Here is a 22,131-nt window from a genome sequence, read left to right on the forward strand (position 1 = left end):
CAGCTCTATTCAAATGTACTATTGGCATTGAAACAGCGGAAGTTATTGGCATTGAAACAGCGTAAGGGTAGGGGCCGACATTTCATTCTAAAGGGGACATGTTCACAGAACACTCTCACCTCTCCACGCCCACTTTCTGTCCCAAAGCACTTCGGACACTCATTGATTGCTCTTAGCATTTTAAGGATAAAAAACCTTGCAGCACAGAAAACTTACGAAACAGCACCTTTTCTAATCGGTGATTGAACACTTCTACAGAAAATAAAACAACAAATAGGGAACATTGACTATTCGCAGAGAAATTTAACAATATTGTGAACAAGAAAAAAAAATCAAATAAAAGTTGAATAGCAGACTTAGAGGGAAAACAACATGAGTGTATTCGTTTCTAACTATTTATTACAACAAAACTCATGGGTACGAAAATCAATAGTGGGTATACCTAAATGTAACATTGAAAACTTCTGAGGAGAAAAAAAAACGTATACGAAATTAACAAGTTTTTTCGGTCACTGCTAAAATGAGACTATACTATATAATTTTTGAATCAAATCAAAATAGGCGCTCCAACACGCGTGTTCCAATTCAAATGAAACCCCCAACTAGTGTCATAACCCTAAATACTAAAAACAAAGCAAAGGACAATCCAGAATATGCGCGCCCGCTCTCGATTTTGTGCTGGCAATTCCAAATATCTATATAAAGAACCAAAATCAATAAGTTATTTCGATTGAGTATTTGTTACTCAGAAAATTATTCGATGTTTATTTAAATAAAGTAGCGAGGAAGGCGCGTTGGTTTATGAGTTATAATATTAAAGGCGCTAACAATAAACAAGGAAAAGAAGAAAGACGAACACTACAAGCGCTCATCCTGTTCGCATTTCTTATTGTCCATGCTAGCACCTTTAATTTGGTTCTAACTTTATTTCATATTAAATTTTAAATGCCTGGTCTAGGCACCAAGATTTAAGAATGACGCGCTACTTCAGACGAATTACGTGCACGTCGCCGTTAATATTGATGCGCGGCATTACTAAACCGCTCGCGAATAATATATTTAGTACACACAAGAGAGACATCAAAGCGGAGAATTAGATGCTTAGCAACAGAGAACATTTGGCGCGGAATATTGTTGCGCTGAATTCGTAATAAATGCATTCGAGTCTTCCAAGAGATCAAAAGTTAAGCTATCAGTCTCACTGTCACATTGTATCTTTTTACGTGTTTAACATAATATGAAATCTTGCACAATTACTGTTGTTTTTATTTTCTACATTTTTCGTTGGCGTTTTGAGAGGAATTGGATATTCTCGACACTTTCAGTTTAGAAACGAGTGGCGCCACACTTTGTTAATTTAAGGTCCGAGTTACGTTGGAGGCAGAGTGCAGCAGAGACGGGATTTTGGGGTGCATAATGATATACCTAAAATGTTGTTGGGTGGAAGGAATCTGGATTCCGAAGCATCGCAATAGCAGCTCAGCCTAAAGTTGTGCGAGAAACACAGAACATACTAAGACAAAACCGATTCCAAACCGTATTGCTCTTTAGGCCATCACCTGCTTAAGCACAAAATAAAAGTACCAAACAATTCTCATAAAAAAACTAAAAACTAATTTTTTTTTTCGAAGAATTGTGAACAGTATCTAGACACACACCAAGCAAATCGTTTTTTTTTTATAAATAAATATTTTAATGACTAATTTTATTACCAAGCTTCGATACCTTTCTATGGCCCTATATGCGCTTCCTACTTCAAACTTTTTAAGGCGGATGGGCCGCGAGCACTGTGTTACCGATGAGCAAAGAATACAAAGCAAGGAGATTACAAAAAAATCTGAAATCTGAAAACAAATGTGTAAATTCGAACTCTTTGCTCGGTGCTTTTTCTTCGGGTTGAATATCAACAACGTGTAAGCTGAATTCTAAACGCGCAGTCCCAAAATATATTGAACATAAAAAAATGGTGCAGATTGATTGCATTCTTTGTACGGCACAAACAATATAAATGAGCATCATGACCTACCGACGGCGCAGAGCGACATTCGTGTAATCCGTTAATTAAGGAAAATACTGTTGGTGGCCGCCTTCGCTGCAAGGCATATAAAGTTAAACCTGTTCGTGAGACAAGGCAGCTCCGGCAAAACACAAGCGAGCGAAAAAAAAAAACCGAGACGCACAGAAGCTCAAGCGCTGGATTATTACTGAATGAGCATTTTTGAAGCAGCTTCACTGCCGTTAAATTAGTCGTCTCGCGCTGGAGAATATTGCACGTTTTAAATTGATTGGGAAAAAGTAGAACAACGTATGATGCCTTTGTGTTCTAATTATAGGTTTCAAAATGGAGTACTGTAGCGTTTGGAAATTTTAAGTTCAATGAGTTGTGTCTCAATATTTCGGGGATAATGAAAAAAATAGCGGATATAAGAAAATAAATGGCGGGTTTTTCAGTTGGGGAAAGCAGTCTGTTTGGGAAAGTGGAAGCGATTTATGTTAACCTTATATTGGTATTTAATTTACTTAAAAGACCCTTTGTAGACACTCAACGGATTAAGGTAATACATAAAACAATGCTGGTTGAAGCGCAAAGAGGGTGGTACTAAGGCAGCGAGGACGGGGCTTTAGGCACGGGGGTTATACAGGACGGGGTAATTGAACGCGAGTTTTTCGAAATGTTGAGCTAATGACGCTTGAATTTCGCGACAAGGATTCTGGTCACTGGGCAATCCTGCTTTTATTGCTTTATATCTGTGTCTTATTTACCTAACTCACAAGCGCATAATTAATACACATATTCACCTTGGAAGCTTTCATATTTATTCATTGTATCTCGTTTTCCTTGCACAAGCGCTTCAGTGAGAGCAGTTTCCAAAGCAGTTCTTGCTACTATCCTGAATCGAGTTCACTCACCTCTAAAGTGCGGACAACGTGACAGGAAAGTACCGACACATGTTCTAAATAAAATGAAGATCAGTGTTTCCAAGCTGGACCACAGCTACCTGTCCAGACCACACGGACTGAATGTAGGGACGATCGATTCCTTGCTCTGGGACTGATCGTACTTAGCTATACGATAGATCAGAGCTGGTATGTCTTAATGGGGCGCTACTGGAAGAAATAAGGGAACACAAAGAATAAATATAAAAATTTCCGAAGGTGAATCAGTATTTAAACCATGCGCTTGTGCGTTAGATGAATGAAAAGACACAAATAAAAGCAATAAAAAAAAAACGGCCCCCCCAGGAGGATTCCAACCTAGAACTAGGCGTACGTCGCATCGAGAAGACGAAGGCCCAGATCAGTCGGCCAATAATATTTTTTTTTTCGTTATTGTCAGACGCTATCTATTCGAATACTAAACACTTTGAAAAAACTCATCAAAATGTTGAAGCTGAATTACGACTGAGGCGGTTTGATTAACATGACCTTAAAGGGGTACCGAAACCAAATTCTAGAGCCCATCTCTTTGCTTGAACATAAAGAGGGTTAAAATAGGACTTCACCAATACCAATATTCCGCAGGATAACGCGACAAAACGAATTTTAAACTGAATAAAACAATAACCAAAAACCATCTCGTGGATGTCTGTGGAGCTTCGATGGAATGTCGTGACGACAACATGACCATAAGAGCAGCGCCACAACGGGAAATACGGTCACTCATAGGCATTACTTAGGCCTGGACGTAGTACCGAGGCGCTTTGTGAAGAAAGCAACAGTAGAGTTGGCCACCGTTCGTTTTAGTATCGGGTGGTCTTTCCGGCAACGCTTCTTTGGGGTGGTTTGGAGATTGTGTTCGTGCGATGTAATATTCACGCTACGAAATGTCTGTTTAAAACGGGCCCGCATGCCCATCTTTCTTGATCACGAGATAGCCGCCTTCGTCGACCGCAACTGATAACGAACTCGATCGCTAAGAAGTCAACACAACTACCATCGTTGCTAAAACTAGACGGCCCGTACGGCTGTGCAAAGCGGCGCGCATGTAAACAAATCCCTGCGGCGCTTTTCGGGGATGCGGGAGAGAGCCAACATCCAGGAAGATGCGTTTAAAGTAAAAGAGTGTCAGCTAGCAAGATCCACGTAAATACCTGTTCGCGCTGAGCAGAACCGCACTGGCATTGCGTTCTTGGTAACCGCTTAGAAAACGGTCTTTTACAACCGATTTTATGAACCGTTGGGCCTCTAGACAATCGCAACTCGATGCTGACGAGACGCTCGGCAGAGAAAGATTGGACCAGCATTGAGTCACTCCCAAAAACTGCTCTCACTCGACATGTTTTGGCGTATCATGTCGAAATAAAATGGACATCTAAAAAACGTGTACGTACCCAAGTTGCGAAGGCAATTCATATGGCTTTTATTTGGGCTCTATAACACACACATAAAAAAAAAGGAGATTGAATTGAGGAGAGTGTCCCTTCTCGACGAGATCGTTCGTCACCGCTGCACCTGAAAACAAGTATAGGTACGACGAGGGGAAAGACTGGCCTTCTTACCCCGAATTATAGGTCAGGGTTCAAACTATTCATACGAGGAGGGTCCACAGAGGTCGCGTGGGCGTATTCCATTCATCAAGCCAGCCGATCGTCTGGTCTTGCCACGGATCGTCGAAGAATTTTGCTAAGCCTACTAGCGTAGCGTCTTCAGTGGTCGCTTGGTCGGTGGGTCCTCGTCGTTGTAGCTTTTTCAGGCATCCGTGGTTCTAGCGTTTGTCTCCGCCGCGGCGTTCAGTTTCAATTACTTTTTTTTCTTTCCTCTCGTTGGAACGCGCACAGAGAGCACATAGAAATGCACGTTGATCGTCGCGACGACGTAAGCGAGCGATGTTGCCGGCGATGTCAATTTGATCATAAAAAGTGCGTAAAGCTTTATAGCTGTCGTAGGCGTGGTCGTAGGATCTCATCGTAGCGTGCGAAAAACTTGCGATAATTTCGCTTCGTAAATACGGAACTTTTCTGAGGTTTTGCTGTAAGATCGTTTTGTGAGTAAGCTCTGTTACCTGTTGCGGACGACGAAGACAAGGCAGACGGGTCGTACAAATACGACTCTAGGCAGAATCGCTTCTCGGCCATCATGGCCTGGTGATGCAGCGGCGTTGGTCGGCGACCATTCACTCGAAGCCGCTCCAGCCGCTCTGCCGGCTCTGAAATATGCTATAGCCCTCGGGTACTTCGACTATGCGAGATTCTAACACGCTGACGCCACCAAGTGGCAAGACTCATAACTACCGTATGCTTGGCCCTCCGAGGCATGATGACGTCAAGACCGCGCCGGATCTCCCGAGGTGCATCGCGTTCTTCGACGGCTGGTTTTGAAGCGCTCGCCGAAATCCAGGCATTTAGAACGAAAAATACAGCCATCCGCATGAAATATGACTATGCGATTATCAATTACTGGTTTATCTGATTCCATTTGACTTATCTCTAGGTGTTTCGTGTATATTTTAAATTTCGATTCAGTATCCCTTTAAAGGGGCTGTGCAACAATTTTCAGACTTTGGCCAATTAACTGCAGAATTTAATCTGCGTCACCTATGGAACGAAAAGCAGAAAACCGTATTCTCTTGCGAGCGCTAGTTCTAATTAAAAAAAATGAAACAAATCGAATGTCAAAGTGCCTCTCCACTCTCCACCTCGACTTTCGAGTGACGTACTCTGGGGGTTCAGATAGTCTCCCCTTGGGATCTCTCTTCAGAGTCCAGCCGCTTCCTGGCGATTGCCGAGTTTTAAAGGATTAGCCTCGTCGAAGGTCGCGGCCAGCGTAGCAGCGGAGGGGGACGCGTACCCCCAGAGACGGTGTCATTTTAGTTCCCATAACCCCGACAGGCGGCTGCAGATCGGCGAATAATTCGTTCTTTGCTTTGTGATTACGCAGCAGAATAGCAGTTTTTCGGGGAAAGGTGACGGGTTTTTGGTCAATTCGGCTTGCATGAACAATATAAAAAATGCAAACTGACAATTATTTCAACATTAAAATCATTGCGCTGCCCCTTTAAGCTCCTGCCACAATTAGAACACTATATCAAGTTGTGTAGGAGATACAGGATATTCCACATAACCTGAGCCAAGGATTAAAAAAAAAAATTGCGGTGGCTTAGCTCGGCTATGCCAGCATATACGTAGCGTCAGCTTTTGCGCACAAAATGAGAGGCGCTATCAAGCGGCTCCGGTGCAGCGTCAGACTTGGCTACAGTGCAACGGAGGCGCACAGCTGGGCACGCGATGGCGCCAGTGCGTCTGCCACGACTTTGACGCCACTCCTTTGGAATGTGTAGACCCGCGAGGCGCGCCAGCTGTGCGCCGTGTGACGTCATTGCTCCTCGCGCATGCGCAGACCGGCGAGGCGCGTGCGGCGGCGGCGGCGGCTCCGGCGCGCCGGCTGTGCGCTGTGTGACGTCACTGCTCCTCGCGCATGCGCAGGCCGGCGAGGCGCGTGCGGTGGCGGCGGCGGCTCCGGCGCGCCGGCTGTGCGCCGTGCGACGTCACTGCTCCTCGCGCTTCTTCAGCATGGAGCACGGCTCATTATGCGAGCCACGCGAAACTGCTCAACCTCGGCCAGTGTAGCTCACGCTACAAAATATTTTGGTGTATTTTAGGGAAACCAATCCAAAGGAAAACGATTCTTCAATCTTTAAAGCAAGTCGCGGTATTGTTTTCTTTTTGTGTATTTTGCCCTAATAAAAACTATTTAAGATTAATTTATGAACTTTTGAAATAATAAATTTAAAGTAAAATTTCTAAAAATTAAAAATGTAGGGCGTCCTATAAACATCAAATTCAGTGTTTTCTTTTTTTTTTTAATCGTGAAACCTCTAACAAGGTTCGTTTTTACGATCTTGGAAGAAATGCCCAAATCATAAGAAACGAAAAAAAAAACACGCAAATTCGTCAGCAGCGCCCAGTCAACAATGTTTTATTCAGCATGCAGGCCAACTTTATTCAAGCCTCGGCTAAAAACGCTGCAGTACAAGGTGCACATTCAAGAAGTCACAGGTTCTTTTCATAATTCGTAAACCTTTTTTCGGATTCATAAACACAAGGAGTTGAAAGTTCCTTGATTAAAAAAAACCAATGAATTCGATGTTTTTGAGGACGCTGTATAAATTTTTGTTCAGTAATTTTGAAAAAAATAAATATTTCAAAGGTTAATAATTAATAATAATGAATTAGTTAATTGGGCAAAATGCAAAGAATAGCCTGACTTCCTCCAAAGAGTGAGTAATATTATTCGTTTACTTTCGTCTTTCTAAGATGCACCAAAACAGTTTTACACCTTGGCTCAAGTTGCGAGGAATACCCTGGAAATAAATATTAATATATCACCGATGACTGCCCATGAACTTTTTGTTTTTCGTTAGACTTCGTTTATTACGAAGCGTCTCGGCCAAGATTTTACGCGTGGCTCCTCAGGTACGCCACAACGGCTCATTTCGTAATATCAACAACGCGACTGACAAGGACGAAGAAAAATTGGACGACGCGACCGCTGACTGGCCGTCAGCGATCGTGTCGATCAGTCTTTCTTCGTCTTTGTCAGTCGCGTTGTTTATGTTATGAATAAGTACCAACTAGCCGAACTGTCCGTTTGGTTAGGCTCAATTCGGTCATATTTCCAGCCTGTTTGGCCTGTTTCGGCGAGCGAGGAAGCATTTTTGCGACCGAGGCGAGGACGGGCTTTTGCACGCATCGCTTAGTGATTCTATCATTCGTATCCGACTGAGCTACGACTTGTCAAAACATTGACGCACATTGAGCCGCAAGTCACCACATGCTAAGCAGGAGCAATAAGATGGCAAGTTTGATCTTTTTTTGTTTTGTCTAATTGACAGTAGCATATTTTCTAAAAACATTTCATGTGAATGGGACTTCTAGTTTGTCTTACTTTCTTTTCGGCTCTGATTGTTTGAATTTTTTGCTATACGCACACAATAATCTTCGTGGAGTCGTGTTTTGTACACCGCCATGAATTCCTTCCATAACATCCCTGAGCATATCATGTTTGGAAATTACACTAAAACCAAAACCGTAGTTTAACTTACTGGCACAGCACGAAGAGCTTTCATCCAATAGTTCGAAGCAATTTTGGCCAAAGTTCGCAGCAGCGCTGTGAGGGTCCAAAACTGACCTCAGCAGATCCACGTCGAAATGCTTTTTCAAAGAGTGAAAAATGTTATTTCGATATATCTTCTTTTGCTGTCAAACATCGCCAGGATACTTGCGCAGATCCGTGAATTACAGAGATTGCTAAAATTGGACAAAAATCAGATTGAATGTAAAAGCTCGAGCAGAGGATTGGAATGATAGCTGCAACACAAAGACTGCAGGTTGCAGACCTCGTCTTATTGTTTTGAACAGCACAGAAGTATAGACGATATGAGAGATGAAGTAATATATATATATACTAACTGAGATAAACAAACATGTGCAGTTCGACTCAGCTGTCCTAAATAAAAAATACCCCCCTCCCCTAAAAACAATATATAAGCTTCTTTTTGTTTTTGGCGTTGAAACAGCGGAGTGTTAGGGGCCGATATTTTATCCTTATAGGGACATCTCCGCACAACTCTTTCTCCTCTCCACGGCAACTTTCTGCCGTCCCTTCACGTTTCAAACACTTCAGACAGGCGTCTATTGTTCTTAGAATTTGAAGCCTAAAAACAACTTGCAGTACAGCCAGTCTTCGAAACATGACTGAGCTACGACTTGTCAAAACATTGACGCACATTGAGCCGCAAGTCACCACATGCTAAGCAGGAGCAATAAGATGGCAAGTTTGATCTTTTTTTGTTTTGTCTAATTGACAGTAGCATATTTTCTAAACAAAAAAGGGAGGAACTTTGATTACAGCCAAATAAATCTAACAATATTGAACAAATAAGAAAAACAGAAATACAATTTGCGTCATACATTCAGAAGAAAACTTGCTGTGTGTTTATTAGTTGTTACCTCTTTTTAACAACTAAAATATTGATAGAAAAATCAATCCACCTAAATGTAGCGTTCAGAAATTCAATGTAATAAATTGTAAATATAATTGAAAAGGTTATTTGTTTGTGGCGTAAAGGATGTTATAATATATAATGTTTTGAAGCAAATTAAAATACACACCCCGACACGTGGGTTCCAATTCAAATCAGCTGACATAACTATAATGTCATCGCCGAAATACACACACAAAAAAAGGAAGCTTAGAAAATGTGCGCAGGCTCTAGATTTCGCGCTGGATATTCCAAATCTCTACCTAAAGGAAGAAAAAAACTCTAAGTGTCGTTTCTATTTAGTGTTTGTTCATCTCAAAATGGTTCGAACTTTATTGAACTGAAGTAGCGAGGCAGGCGCGTTGGTTCATGACTTATAAAATAAAGGCGCTAAGACTAAACAAAGACAATATGAAAGACGAACAGGACGAGCGCTCGTCCTGTTCGCATTTCTTATTATTTTTGTGTTTCGTTAGCGCCTTTAATTTTATACTAAATTCATTTAGTATTAGAATGCACACATATGGTCTAGGTACCTCAACTAAGAATAATGGACGACTTCAGACGAATTAAGTGCCCGTCGCCCATCATTATTTATGCGCGACATTACTGAACCGCTCCCCAAGAATACACTCAGGACACACAAGATAGACATCAAAGCGGAAATGTAGCTGCCCAGGAACGGATAACATTTGGCGCGGAATATTTGTGAGCTTAATTTGTTATAAATTTATTCGTGTTTTGCAAGAGTTCAAAACTTATTCTTTTAAAATGGCTGTCGCTTTTTATCTCTTCAAGCGTTTAACATAATATAAATTCTTCGTGCGCAATTATTTGCGTTTTTTTAACATTTTTGGCGCTCCCATTTTTAAATTTCAGAACAGTTGATGGACGCCCTGTTAAGTTAAGGTCAAAATTTTGTTGGAGGCAGAGTCCAGACTTTGGATTCAGAAGCATCGCCAAAATCAGCTCAGTGCACAATTACTCAAGCAGCACTGAACTTACCATAACAAAAGCGGGCCCAACAGTATTGTTGGACCGACACGCAGAGAGCCGGGTCAGGCGATAAGAGCGAGGCGGCTTATTACTCCGGTGGGCACGCACAGCAGTCTCAGCCACTGTCTCAACAAAGCGCCCAGCCAAGGTCCCTCGGCAAAGGACAAAAAGGGTTGGGAGAGAAGGCACCGAGAAACAACGTCACCATAATTCCTTCGAAACTCCAAAATGCAGACCCCGCAGAAGGGAAGATATATACCCGCCGAGACGCGCGTAAGCCGGCACAGGTCGCACGTATCCGCTCTCCAAAACGAGCAATGGCCAGCGGTTCTTTCAAACAGGATGGTCGACACAAAAATAACCAAGTTAAATCGGAACACAATGAATTATAAGCCGTTAGGCAATATCAAAACTGTCCCAAATTTAGTAGCGATGTTTCAACAAATTGAACACGTCTGATCAAAAAGCATTATTTAAAAAAAAAAAATTGGAAGACCAATCAGTTTGAAGCACGTAAACATTGCGAAACGCATGGCTTGAATCAGGTAGCAAGAGGAATGAGCCTATGTGCCGTTTTGTGTACGATATCCACTTGGTCGCGGTGCAGGTGAGGCGGAATATCCACTGGAAAAGAATGTCCAACTGAGACGGATTGTCCAGCGAGTATTAATTAATACCTAAGGAGACCAAAAAATCCAATACCAACCCTGAATACCCAACGTGTCTGAATATCGAACGAGCCTGAATATCCACTAGTGGATCTTTCGACTTATCGGTTCACTAGACTCGTTAGATATTCAGGCTCTGAATACACCGCAACCTCCTGAAAAACATGCAAAGAGTGACTGCCGGTGATCAAACCGTCAAGTTGTTTTGCTATAGAGGGCGAAAAGAGGTCACCAAGGAGGACAGACATTGGACTCTTGAACCGACCCGACTGATAACGAACAATGTTCGAAGCGGGAAGGTTGTTTCGGGACAAGGCGAAATCGGAAAATGGGAAACGAGAAGATCATTTGCCGGGTCCCAACGGGAGGTACAAACAGCAAGGTTGAATGGGAAATTGGTCAAAACGGGAACTACCCTTTACGAGAGCTAACGCAACGCCACTAGCAACTTTTTCGAGCACTAAAGCAAGCATAAAATAAATGTTTGTACAGCAATTCTTTGAAATCTTCTATTCACGTCGCTTTCTGAATATATTATTATATTATCGAGTAAGCTTATGTTCATCCTTACATATTTTATATCTACGTCCAGTACGTTTGCGACGAGTAGGCTGGAGATCCACTTTGTTCACGCTGGGTCGTGAGCAGCCGCACTTGTTTCGCGACACAAGAGGAACCCCGCGATAATGAAGCAAGTCGACTGCATGAAACAGGGGCATCAAACTTATTTGAATGAGGGGGACAGATAGCCTACCCTCGATAGGCCTAGGGCCCACGCACAGAAGGGAAAAAAAGTTTCAAGACCTTTTGTAAAAAAAAAAAAAAAAGAGCTTCGGGATCTTTTTTGTTTTGTAAATTTGCAGTTATGTTAGTGACATCATCAGCTTTGATCTATTTAAATGACCATTTGGAGCCCTTGAATATTAAAATAGAACCGCTCATACGAGTGCAAGGACACTGTCGTTTCTGTTGATCAATTCACTCCGAAATTAATAGAGCTTAACGTGTCTGAAAAAGGGAAAAATATTTTCAAACGAGTGTTCTTGTTTTTTTGACGAGCTTTAAACCAGCAGCCTCAGAAAAGACATTTAGCTTGATAATGTAGTGATTGCGCAAGCGACTTTGAAACTTTCCTCTTTTCCTGCCTCAGTCTCGGGCTAAGAGCAAAATAATTAACATTGAGCTTAATGGTGATACTTTCTGACGGCGTAAATTTCAAACTCTTAACTTTATCCGCGATAGTTGCTCTGCTGAAAAAACATTTGTGCAATCGAAGTGCTTCCTTGAGGAAACTGCTCGTGCTCGCAGCCTGGTAGCAGGATTGCTGTACAGGTGACCACCATGACAAAGGCAAACGAAAATAAAATGGTACTATGTAAATACTCTATAAGAGCAGAGCTACGTCTCGACCGGAAATAAATTGGTGACATGAGAATATTATAACGCATGCCATTTCTAGCGATCAAGGCATACGAACGGGGTCTTGCAGCCGGTTGTCTACGGGCCGCGTCTCAGCGAGTCGCGGACCGCATGCCGCCCGCGGGCAACGCGCTTGAGACCCCCGGCATAGAATAATACAAGATTACTACGATTTGTTTTTGCGAGTGCGCTACTTGACATGTAGCAGGTGATGCAGCGCAAGCTAAAAATGCTGCGGTGAACAGTCGGCTGGGCTGTCTGAACCGTTCCTTCAATCTGCGGATACTCACTTCCTCCACCCCCCTTCGCCCTGCAACCTGAATGGAATACTTGTAACTTCTTTCAAGTGGACTCTTCCGGAATGAATAGTTGACCTTGTTTTATGTGTCCGTTCCTTCGTTCGCCGATTCGTCGTTTCATCGTCATTTCGTCTACGGGGCTTTTGTACGAAAAAAAAATTCGACTTTTCGCATGCCGGTCTTGGTTTTGATGGTGACGGACAACAAAGTAGGTCGGACGCTGTCACTCGTCGCAAGGCAGTGCTCGTTGTAGCCGACTGATTATGCTGATCTTTTTGACATAAAACTCAAACAAACGCCGTACGAATTATCTTTCGTTCCATGGTATGTACGCTTTCTTTCAAAACTATTCGTTTCTCGCGGTGGTGATAAGGGTAGACACGTAGGGACGGGTCGACTCAAATAGAGCAGCGATATTGGCAGCTACGTGATCACGCTAAAAACTTGAAAGATCACAACGGTTCATTTCCCGCGTACACTACTTGTCACGTAGCAAGTAACGCGACTCAATCGGCCGTACTTAGCATGCCAGATATAAATCGCCGCCTGTAGAAGCCCTTCAGTAAGCTGCCGCGTCTACTCCTCGCCGCAGCGAGGTTTTCTCCACCACGGAAAAGCACGGTCTCGAAACGGGCACATACGCAAGACACATGCTCGCATTCATTGCTATTTTGTTAAACTACCGAAACTCCGCTAGCCTCCGCAGCTCCGCTATTTCTCCACTAGAACCCCGCATGCACAGTAGTGGGATCGCTCTAGCGCATACTGTAGCGGGAGAACCAGTACGATTTACTAAAACTCTCTATATTACAATCTAAGAAATAAGGGTGCGCGACTTGCTCCGTGAAGGGAGCAAATGCGCTGACACAACCGTTAGTCCCCATGGGGAGCAACGGTAACGGGTGCAACTCTTGCTCCCCTACCGTTAGTCCCTCAAAGTTGAACCCCCAGCACTAACTTTTTCACCCTTGCATTTAGTCCACGGGGACTATATGTTGCGCCCTTACCTTATTTATTGCTAAATTGCGCCCTTACACACCCAGGTGGCGCTCGTCAGCGTAAAGTGCAAAATTGGTAAAAATATGGTATCGCTGGGGTAGATCTTTTCCACGCTCATTACACACACATATGAACAACGCTTATTGCAAATTTGCACACGAACACAGACGACACACGCACAACACACTCGCGACTAAACGCTAATTTAATCGCAACCCCAAAGCCTACCCATGCGCCTTCTATACTTTTTATAAGGAAGGAGTCGTTTTGTCAGTGACCATCTCAACCGTGAACGATGTTACAAATATGGTGGTGCTTTCGCACCGATATTGTTCTCCAATATTGCTGCTAAACTTTCCAAGGAGTGTATTTCTTACTAAGAAGTAACGGTACACGCAGTAATTATTTGTGACAGTCTATAAAACAGCGTCGTCATAGGCCCCCAGCAGCCATGTTCTCGCTTCCCCGTATACAAATCCCTAATTTGCGCATGCGCGTCTCCGTGGCAACCGCATCGTCTCTTGCGAAAACTACAAGAGATAGATTGTAAAGAACACACACAAAAAAAAAACAAGCAATCTTTTTTGTCTTTGGAAACGTTATTACCACGTGCTACGTGGCTATTTTCATCCAAGTTAAAAAAAAAAGAACTATAAACGCGTTCAAAGCACATTCAAAAGAATGCAAAGGAGAAGGACACCAGGACAATGGTCAAAAGCCACATGGCTAGTGCATCAACAATGGCGACGCTTGAGTCAGCGCTGACTTCCACGACGTGCCGGAACAAAGGCTGCGATCGTTATAAAGTCAGCTTCAACCCTTAAACATGCCCCCTCCTGCAATTTTTGTTGCTACGATTGTCTGTGGATACTTCCCCCTGCGTTCCGGAACAGTGAGTGCGTCGCTGACGCTGGCCATCGGCGATGCAGCGGACGCCACCATCTTGTCCGCGCGTCTTTTGATCCCGCACTCTTGCTCCCGCGCGCCTTTTGCTGCTTTTTCACCCGCGCTATTTTCTCGTGCGCGTTTCGGTTGGTCTCGGTCAAGTGCAGTTAGTCGTCAGCATTTGCGCACGGTAGTTAGCTCGAACCAGATGGTCTATTCGGGGAGCAAATGGGAGTTCAGAGGACCAAATTCTTCCGTTAGTCCTTTTAGGCCATCTTTTTTCTTGGAGTGTGCATAGTACAGCAGCAAACGAAACAATTATTATTAATGCGATCTAAGTTGAACGCACCATTCTAAGAGTTCTACGTATCTAGAAAGCAACAAAGCACTCAACATGCCATCACTGCCACCGAACATAATCGCAGTGGCAGCGGCGGTTGGACCGCCGCTGCACCGCGAACATGGAGATTGACGTCCATTCTTCAAGCGCCTCCAGACGGCGCTGGTGCTGCATGTCAATGGTCAAATGGAGGAAAGGGAGCAATTTCCTTCATTTCCGTAGGCGACAGGAAGGAAAATCGTTTTATCCTTCATTTGTCCTCCCTTTTTGTTTAGAGCGTACTAGATCTTTGACAAATGCGCTTTTTCTTTTTTTTTTTCTTTTTTTCTGGGAAGACCGCGAATTAAAACGATAGAAAATCGAATTTGAGGGTTTTACGCGCCAAACCAACAAAATGCATCTGGCACACCCCAGCCGAGAACTGAGGATTAATCTCGACCCCCTCGGTATCTTTTGACGTGCAATCGAAATTAGCGCCCGTCAGATTGCGGGCCCATTGACCGGGACGCAAACCCGACACATCGGGATCTGTAGGCAAGCACTTTAACTCGGAACCCCCCAGGCTTACAAAAGCGGAGGGAAAAAAATTTAATACCGATACACTGTTTGCTACCATGACGGAGCTGTAAGCTGTTGGAGAGAGCTTCCTCGTCGAGTGCATCGGTCGTGACCTCACAGTGCAAGTCAGTCTGCTAAAGATATGTGGAAAGTTTTGTTCCTTAGAATTAAGATGGGAAGGAAGACCTAATGTATTAATGGTGCCATGAAAGGATGGGTTGTCTTTAATAAATACAAGTAAAAATTAGATTTTCCCATAACAAATTTAAAACGGGAATTGCATTTTTGTTTTAGGCGTTGCCACTTTATTTGTTGCACAACATATGCCTCCAGCCTTCTTCATTTCAGCAGACTGACTTGCACCTCACAGTGCAAGTCAGTCTGCTAAAGATATGTGGAAAGTTTTGTTCCTTAGATTTAAGATGGGAAGGAAGACCTAATGTATTAATGGTGCCATGAAAGGATGGGTTGTCTTTAATAAATACAAGTAAAAATTAGATTTTCCCATAACAAATTTAAAACGGGAATTGTATTTTTGTTTTAGGCGTTGCCACTTTATTTGTTGCACAACATATGCCTCCAGCCTTCTTCATAGCTACTCAATGTATGTGGTGGGCAATACTAGAGATTTGTGCTGAGCTGTGATCCTTTTTAAAGTTCACACAGAAATAAGAAAAACACTGAAAACAGACGAGGAACAGACACTCACACTTCTTTCTCTTTTCAGTGTTTTTATTCGTTCTGTTTCAACTGTAGTCTACCCAACGAGCTCTTCCACGTGTAAGCTTATTAAAGCTTGTCACTTCTTGTCACCACGGCTATTAGCGGCGGAGGTCTTGATTATACCCGAACCCAAGTTGAGTGCTGGCACAGTGCACGTGTCTATCCCATGGGTCTAATTCCACTATCGTTGAACTATCATGATTCACACGACTACGTTAGCAAATTTTGCTTAGGATAGAATGAAATAAAGTTTTCGCTTCTATTTTGTAAAGTGCAGAACGTCAAAGAAGATTGTGTTTCAGTGGTGTGGCGTATGTATACTTGTCCACAGCTGAGCAAGGAAGCTTTTGTAACGTGAGGAATATTCAAAGCATTATATAACCTGATTTTTTATTTAAGATTATGCAAGACCAAGATATTGCTCACCGTGCCAATTGATTTTATTTTGGTACTTGTGACAGTTTAGATGCACACAAATCAGGTACAAAGCACATACAACATCATGATTTTTGTATAATCACCTACCGCCGGTATTTACTCTTTTTATCTGGAAGAAAATGTTGCTTTCGGTAAAAGAACTTTTGATCTGAACGCGTACAATCCTCTTTTTGGACGCAACTCACCGTTTATTGTTATGTCTATTTATGATTCGTGCAAATATGACGTCGAGAGAAGCAACATGCACACGCAGCTAACCATAGAGAGCTTCCACTCTAACCTGCATTTCCTAACTGGCAGTGACATAAGTGCTGCCACAACGCCTTGTTTGAAAAACATTTGCAGTCAACGAGAAACGCCTTACGACTAAGCAGTCGGCGTAATTGGCGTTCGTCAAAATGGTACGGCACAGCTAGATTGGAGGTAACATCTACGAATTAAAGCGTTTCACACATAAGTATTTACGAAATAATTTTGGTTTGAGATCATAGCTTTTTTTTTACAATTTTAGTCGAGTAGGAAAGGTTGATAAAAAAAAAAAAAAAACTCATGCTATAGTGAACTAATCATACATACTACCCATCCGCCCACCTATGCATTTTTTTTAAATTTTACGACGCGTTCAAGCTAAAGGAAAATCACAGGAAAATTGTCTGAGACGTTGACAAACTTCCTGCATTAATGAAGGAAATAATATGTTTGTTTGTTTTCCTTTTCTTGTTGTTTTTAAATGAAAGAAAACACTAGCTCTCATGAAAACGTAGCAGCTTTTTCTCCTTATAATGCAAAAACGAGCTCTGCAGCACAACTTTAGGCTTGAGGTTGTGATCGTGTTGAATTGTTCGACATAACATGAAGAGCTAAAAAAAAAACAAAAAAAACTTTAGTCAATTGTTTATTCCTCGCAATCACATGCACTGGAATTTATCAATGGACGTCCAGATATGTCACTCAGGAAATCTTCGCTTGAAGAGCTGGTTATAAACTTTACACAACCAGCATTATTTTTTGAGTTCTTCATCTAGCACATCACTAAATTTTGTGACATCCACAAATTTTATTATGTGTTGTTAGCAGTGGCTGCGTAAACTAATGTTTTCCATTGAAATTTTATATAAAATTCAGAGGGCGTTAAATTTACATCTAAAAAACACTTCCCCCAAAAGACAATTATGATTTTGATTCAAAAACACTCGTATATAAAACACAATCCAACCACCTTTCAGGTTTTTTAGCTCTTCTTCTTCGTAACACTGGAATCAAATACTTGAAGGTTGACACCGTGGGCCATACAGAAAATCTATAAACCTAAAGCTTAGAGGAACAAAAAAACACACTAATAATACAGACACAAGACCTAACGCAAACGGAAACAAATATATTCATAAAGGAACAAGTGCGACTTACCTACACGAACAACGTCGGGTAATCCAGAAACCACCAGGGCCATCCAGAAGGTCACACCTCCAAAACACCAGTGCAAAGTTTCTGGCGTCAAACGAGTCAGCCGCGATGCCATATTATATCCTCGTCAATGGGAACTCAAAACATAATCACCGATGCAGCTCCAAGACAGCCTACTGCGACACGGCAGTCATGAAATCATGAACTCGAAGCTCATTTTTCGGGCATTACGGCCAAGGACAAAAAGGTTCGAGGTGTAGTTTTTGCTGATTTCCAGGAGAAGTGCTCTGCCGTTTTCAGAACGGAAGTGGGCCTAACGCGACTCCGAGTCTTTCCGCTTCTTCGGCCGAACTCTGTCTGTAGCTTCCCGACGGCATGCAAGTATTTTTTTTTCTCGTATTCTTTTTTTCTTTTTTGGACAAACAGTCGTCTGACTTGTGCTACTAGGCGAGGGAATGAAGAGGAAGAGTAGTGAATATAAAGAAAACAACAGAAACGCAAGAAAGCTTCGGGGTGTCGAGAGTGCGGGGAGTTATTTTTGGGAGGCCCCCTCTTTGCTCCGAATCCGCCGAGGCGGCTTCATGACGAGGACCCTGAGGTGGCTACTCACGGTTCCTGGGTGCGTCTCAAAAGTTCCTGCTCGGGCGCGTCGGAAGCTTACGTATTGTGCTACGGAGAATATATTAGGAAATCCTATAATGCAATATTTAAGCCTGACTAAACATACTGGAAGAGTATATTAAAATAAACAATTACATTTGCTGGAGGCAATAGGTTAATAATAAAAACTATATTGAAAGCCAGTGTATATAAAGACACAAAGGTAACCTTCGTACAAATGGTGTCTGATAGGACAAATGCGTATATTATAACATAATGGACAATACAGCCACGTTTTGCTAATTTTGTCTGTATGACCGCTGAGAGCCCCGGACTGCATCTCAGTTTTATTTGTTGTGGAGCCTTTTTCTTTTCATCTAGTTATATTTTTTGTGTACTCGAGCAGGGGTCTCCAGGGGTTTTGGGTACGTGGCGGAATTAGAGATCTTTCGCGGTCTCGATGACTCCGCATTAAAAAAATAATGATATCACTGAGGGAGTATAAATAAAAACAACTTAAATGATTATGTAAATCCAGCAGTTTTCAAAAATATAAACAATAGTAATATTTAACAATATGAGGTGAATGAGTACATATACTATATTTTATTTCATTGAATATGTTACGAATTATGACATCCCAAAAGTATTGTGACGCAGAAACAACAGCAGGCTGAATCAGATCGAGCGCACTGGATCTTTCACATATGACATAATGCGGAATACTTATGAGGATGACTGATCTAATTTTGACAATATGCAATAATCATGACACAGGGCCCTAAGCACGTACGACACGTCTACGCGTTACAGTAAAGGAATCGTGACATAGCTGCACAGACATGACAAAGGGAACTACAAATAGTAATGCTCGTGATGACAACATACAACAAATAATACGGCGAGAGAATTTGCTCTGTGATAGTTTTTTTTCAGTTCTTTCTTAGTTTTTCTCTGCGATTTTAATGTTGATAACAGCGCCGTTTCTTGCTTTCGTGTTTTTTTTTTTTTTTTACGGTCGTTTATTTTTGTGTTGGTAGGAGTGGACCATGATTCACTGGAAAGACCGCAGACATCCGCGGGACGGATTTGGCCGGTGGCCCGGGGTTTAGAGACCGATGTTCTAGAGGCTAAATAACTACGCTTCAAAAGCGACTCGATTAATTTCTAATGGGTAAATGCTAATGCTGACGGCGTTATATAAAGCTCACATAATTTTATTAGTATTCCATAAGAGTTCAAGGGCTTTCACGTGGCATTGTTTTTGTAATTTCCAATGAAACCCTAAACTGTGGGGTATGCAGCTTTATGCGGCGTGAAGTTAATAGGCTTCGAAGTGTGGCGGCTTACGTATCGGGTCTAGAATGCAAGTTGACCATGCCATACGATTGCTTATTTGGATTCTTCAAGTTGTTTTCATTTAGGGATTTTTACTCGAGCACGCATTCGGGGAACACCTGTCCACATCAAATCTCACATTACCAAGGAAAAAAAATATCGTGTTTTAAACCACGGCGTGGACTATCGCTTAACACATTGCGGGGTTGCAGTGTGTTAAGCGAATGTCAAATTTACATACCTCGAGTCCGAAGCCCATAATTCAGCATATTAAACAGATTTGTAAAAGACTACAAGATCGGGAACTCTTCTCGGTGTCAGTATTGTCCCATAACACAAAAAACTAATGGCATCGTATAGACCTTTTTACTAGGAAGAGCGGAAAGAAAAAACATTCCCTCCCCTTCTCACCAGGCGAGTCGTCTGCTCCGCCGAGTGGGCTGTACCTAACATCTGGCTGGCGCTCAAACACGGTTTAAAATTGCGTCATTTTGGAAATTTCAAGCGAAGTGGCGCGGATTTCGATATGCAAGTTATCGCGTAATGTTATGCTCAATAAAAAGACTAACCGAGTCTAATCGTGATGTTACCTGCGTGCGAATAAAAAAAATTGGAAAAACTGTGTCAGAGTGGCCGGTCGCAATGAGTGGAAATCTGAAATAATAAACTAAATTGTGCTCTCCTGGCGCAATAGACGCAGTGGTTGAGGTACCTGCTGACTCCACAGCTATTGAAATAACGGAACAAAGATACGCTAGTTGATCATTTACTGAAATAAAACAACAGAGCGCTAAAGGCTGATTTTGGAATAGCCATACATTGAAGCGCAACTGACACCAGCAATATTACGTAAATACCCAGCAATAATCTAAAGAAGCGTTAAATTTTGTATCTCATGCGGCTAAAGAGATAAAAAGTTCACAAATAAAGCATTATTCTACTTTTTTAACGATTGGTAACACTGTAGTTTGAGGCCAATTGGTAGCAGCTCTACCCTCGACTCCGTGGGTTTCAACGTTTTTAGCCGGAAAACATTTGAATCCTCGCTGGAATGTTCCTGGAGGCTCCATGATTGTTCAAGAAAAGGATACGATACGTATCCTTGATTGTTCATTGTTCGTGATTGATTGTTCGTGTAGCTCTTCAAGCTCTGAGGTGAACGTTTTCATTTTGAAGTGACGGCAGATTCAACATGGCTGCCATCTTCTCGCTGCTGGCCAGCTGTAGCCGAGTCTTCCAGCAGTAAAGGTGTAGGGGTGTGCGAATAGTGGTTCGAATCAAATAGCGCAGCGTCATCCTTTGCTTCTGCACTGAGGAAAAAATCGACCGTCTTTGCTTTCCCTTTCATTGTCAAAACTATGAATGATGCACTATTCGCACCACCCTACAAAAGGGCCTAATCATCACCGAAAGGTTTTTGCAGGTCTTCATGGATGTGCCAGTAAGGCGCGCGGTACGCTTCCCGTTCGTTCGCGTGCCTTTTTAAGCGCCGAGGAGCTGATTTTTATTAATGATACTGCCGAAGCCTACAACTTTATTTGTCACCGGGGAGGAGGAGCTGCACATTGCCACTGCTGGCGACGTGTGCCGAAGATCGCAGCACCCTCCAGCAACCATCTGAACCTGCGAAGCTATGCGCGACGACAATCCTGGACCGTCTTCAATTCGGCAGCGAGGTTTGGCCAACAAGGATTTAACAAACAAACACTGACAACACTGATACTGCGGAAGTCTACAACTGGACTCGTCACCGGGGAGGAGGATCTGCATACCGCCACTGCTTTGGCGACATGCGCCAAAGATCGGTGAGCCCTAAAGCAACCATCTGGACCTGCGAAGCTGTAAGAAGCGACGACAATCCTGGACCGTTGTCAGTTCGACAGCGGTGATTTGCCCACAAGGATCTAACAAACGAGCATTGGCATCCCTGGTGAGAGCCCAGAGCAAGCGAACGTTTTCCTACGCTTCTTGTTTTTCCACTGTTGCCGAACACAGCTAAAGTTCCTGTCTGTATTGTGCCATGTACTTCGCCGCCTGGTCTAATTTTTTTTAACCCATTTCGAAAAAAGGAAATAGAAAAAAAATTTGCGAAGGCGATTGATGATTAGCGCCACCAGGTCCGAGCGGACCTCCGATCAGTAAAAGAAAGCGTGAAATTCAACAGTGACACCTGCGACAAGGTGAAATCAATTTCCAATGACCGAAAGGATATAAAACAACTGACATAACATAACCATGACCTAAAACGGAAAAACTATTATTTTATGCATCGGACTAAATAATCTACAAATTAAGGGAAGACTGAACAACCCTCGAATCCGGGGAATCCCAGCACAAGCCGACGCAAACATTCCAAAAAAGATGGGTGAGGTATTTCGTAAAACACCGGACATAAAATACATTGATATATGCTAAAGTATGTCTACGTTAAAGCCAACGAAAAGAAATATAATTGTGCGCTTCCTGCAACGATTCAAAAGAAAT

At 42.6% G+C, this 22,131-nt stretch overlaps 1 protein-coding gene across 1 annotated transcript in view; it reads right to left on the reverse strand.

Moving 5' to 3' along the window:
* LOC8039159 (glutamate receptor ionotropic, kainate 2) overlaps positions 1–18,087 on the reverse strand; it is a 282,849-nt gene extending 264,762 nt beyond the window's left edge. The window contains exon 1 of the mRNA XM_040502983.2: positions 17,713–18,087. Coding sequence (XP_040358917.1) covers positions 17,713–17,824 — 112 coding nt within the window. The 5' untranslated portion in view covers positions 17,825–18,087. The remainder of the gene's footprint in view (positions 1–17,712) is intronic.
* Positions 18,088–22,131: the final 4,044 nt, after the last annotated feature.

The sequence above is a fragment of the Ixodes scapularis genome, unplaced genomic scaffold (assembly GCF_016920785.2).
Source record: "Ixodes scapularis isolate PalLabHiFi unplaced genomic scaffold, ASM1692078v2 PGA_scaffold2__306_contigs__length_199485367, whole genome shotgun sequence".
In the NCBI taxonomy this organism is placed as follows: domain Eukaryota; kingdom Metazoa; phylum Arthropoda; class Arachnida; order Ixodida; family Ixodidae; genus Ixodes; species Ixodes scapularis.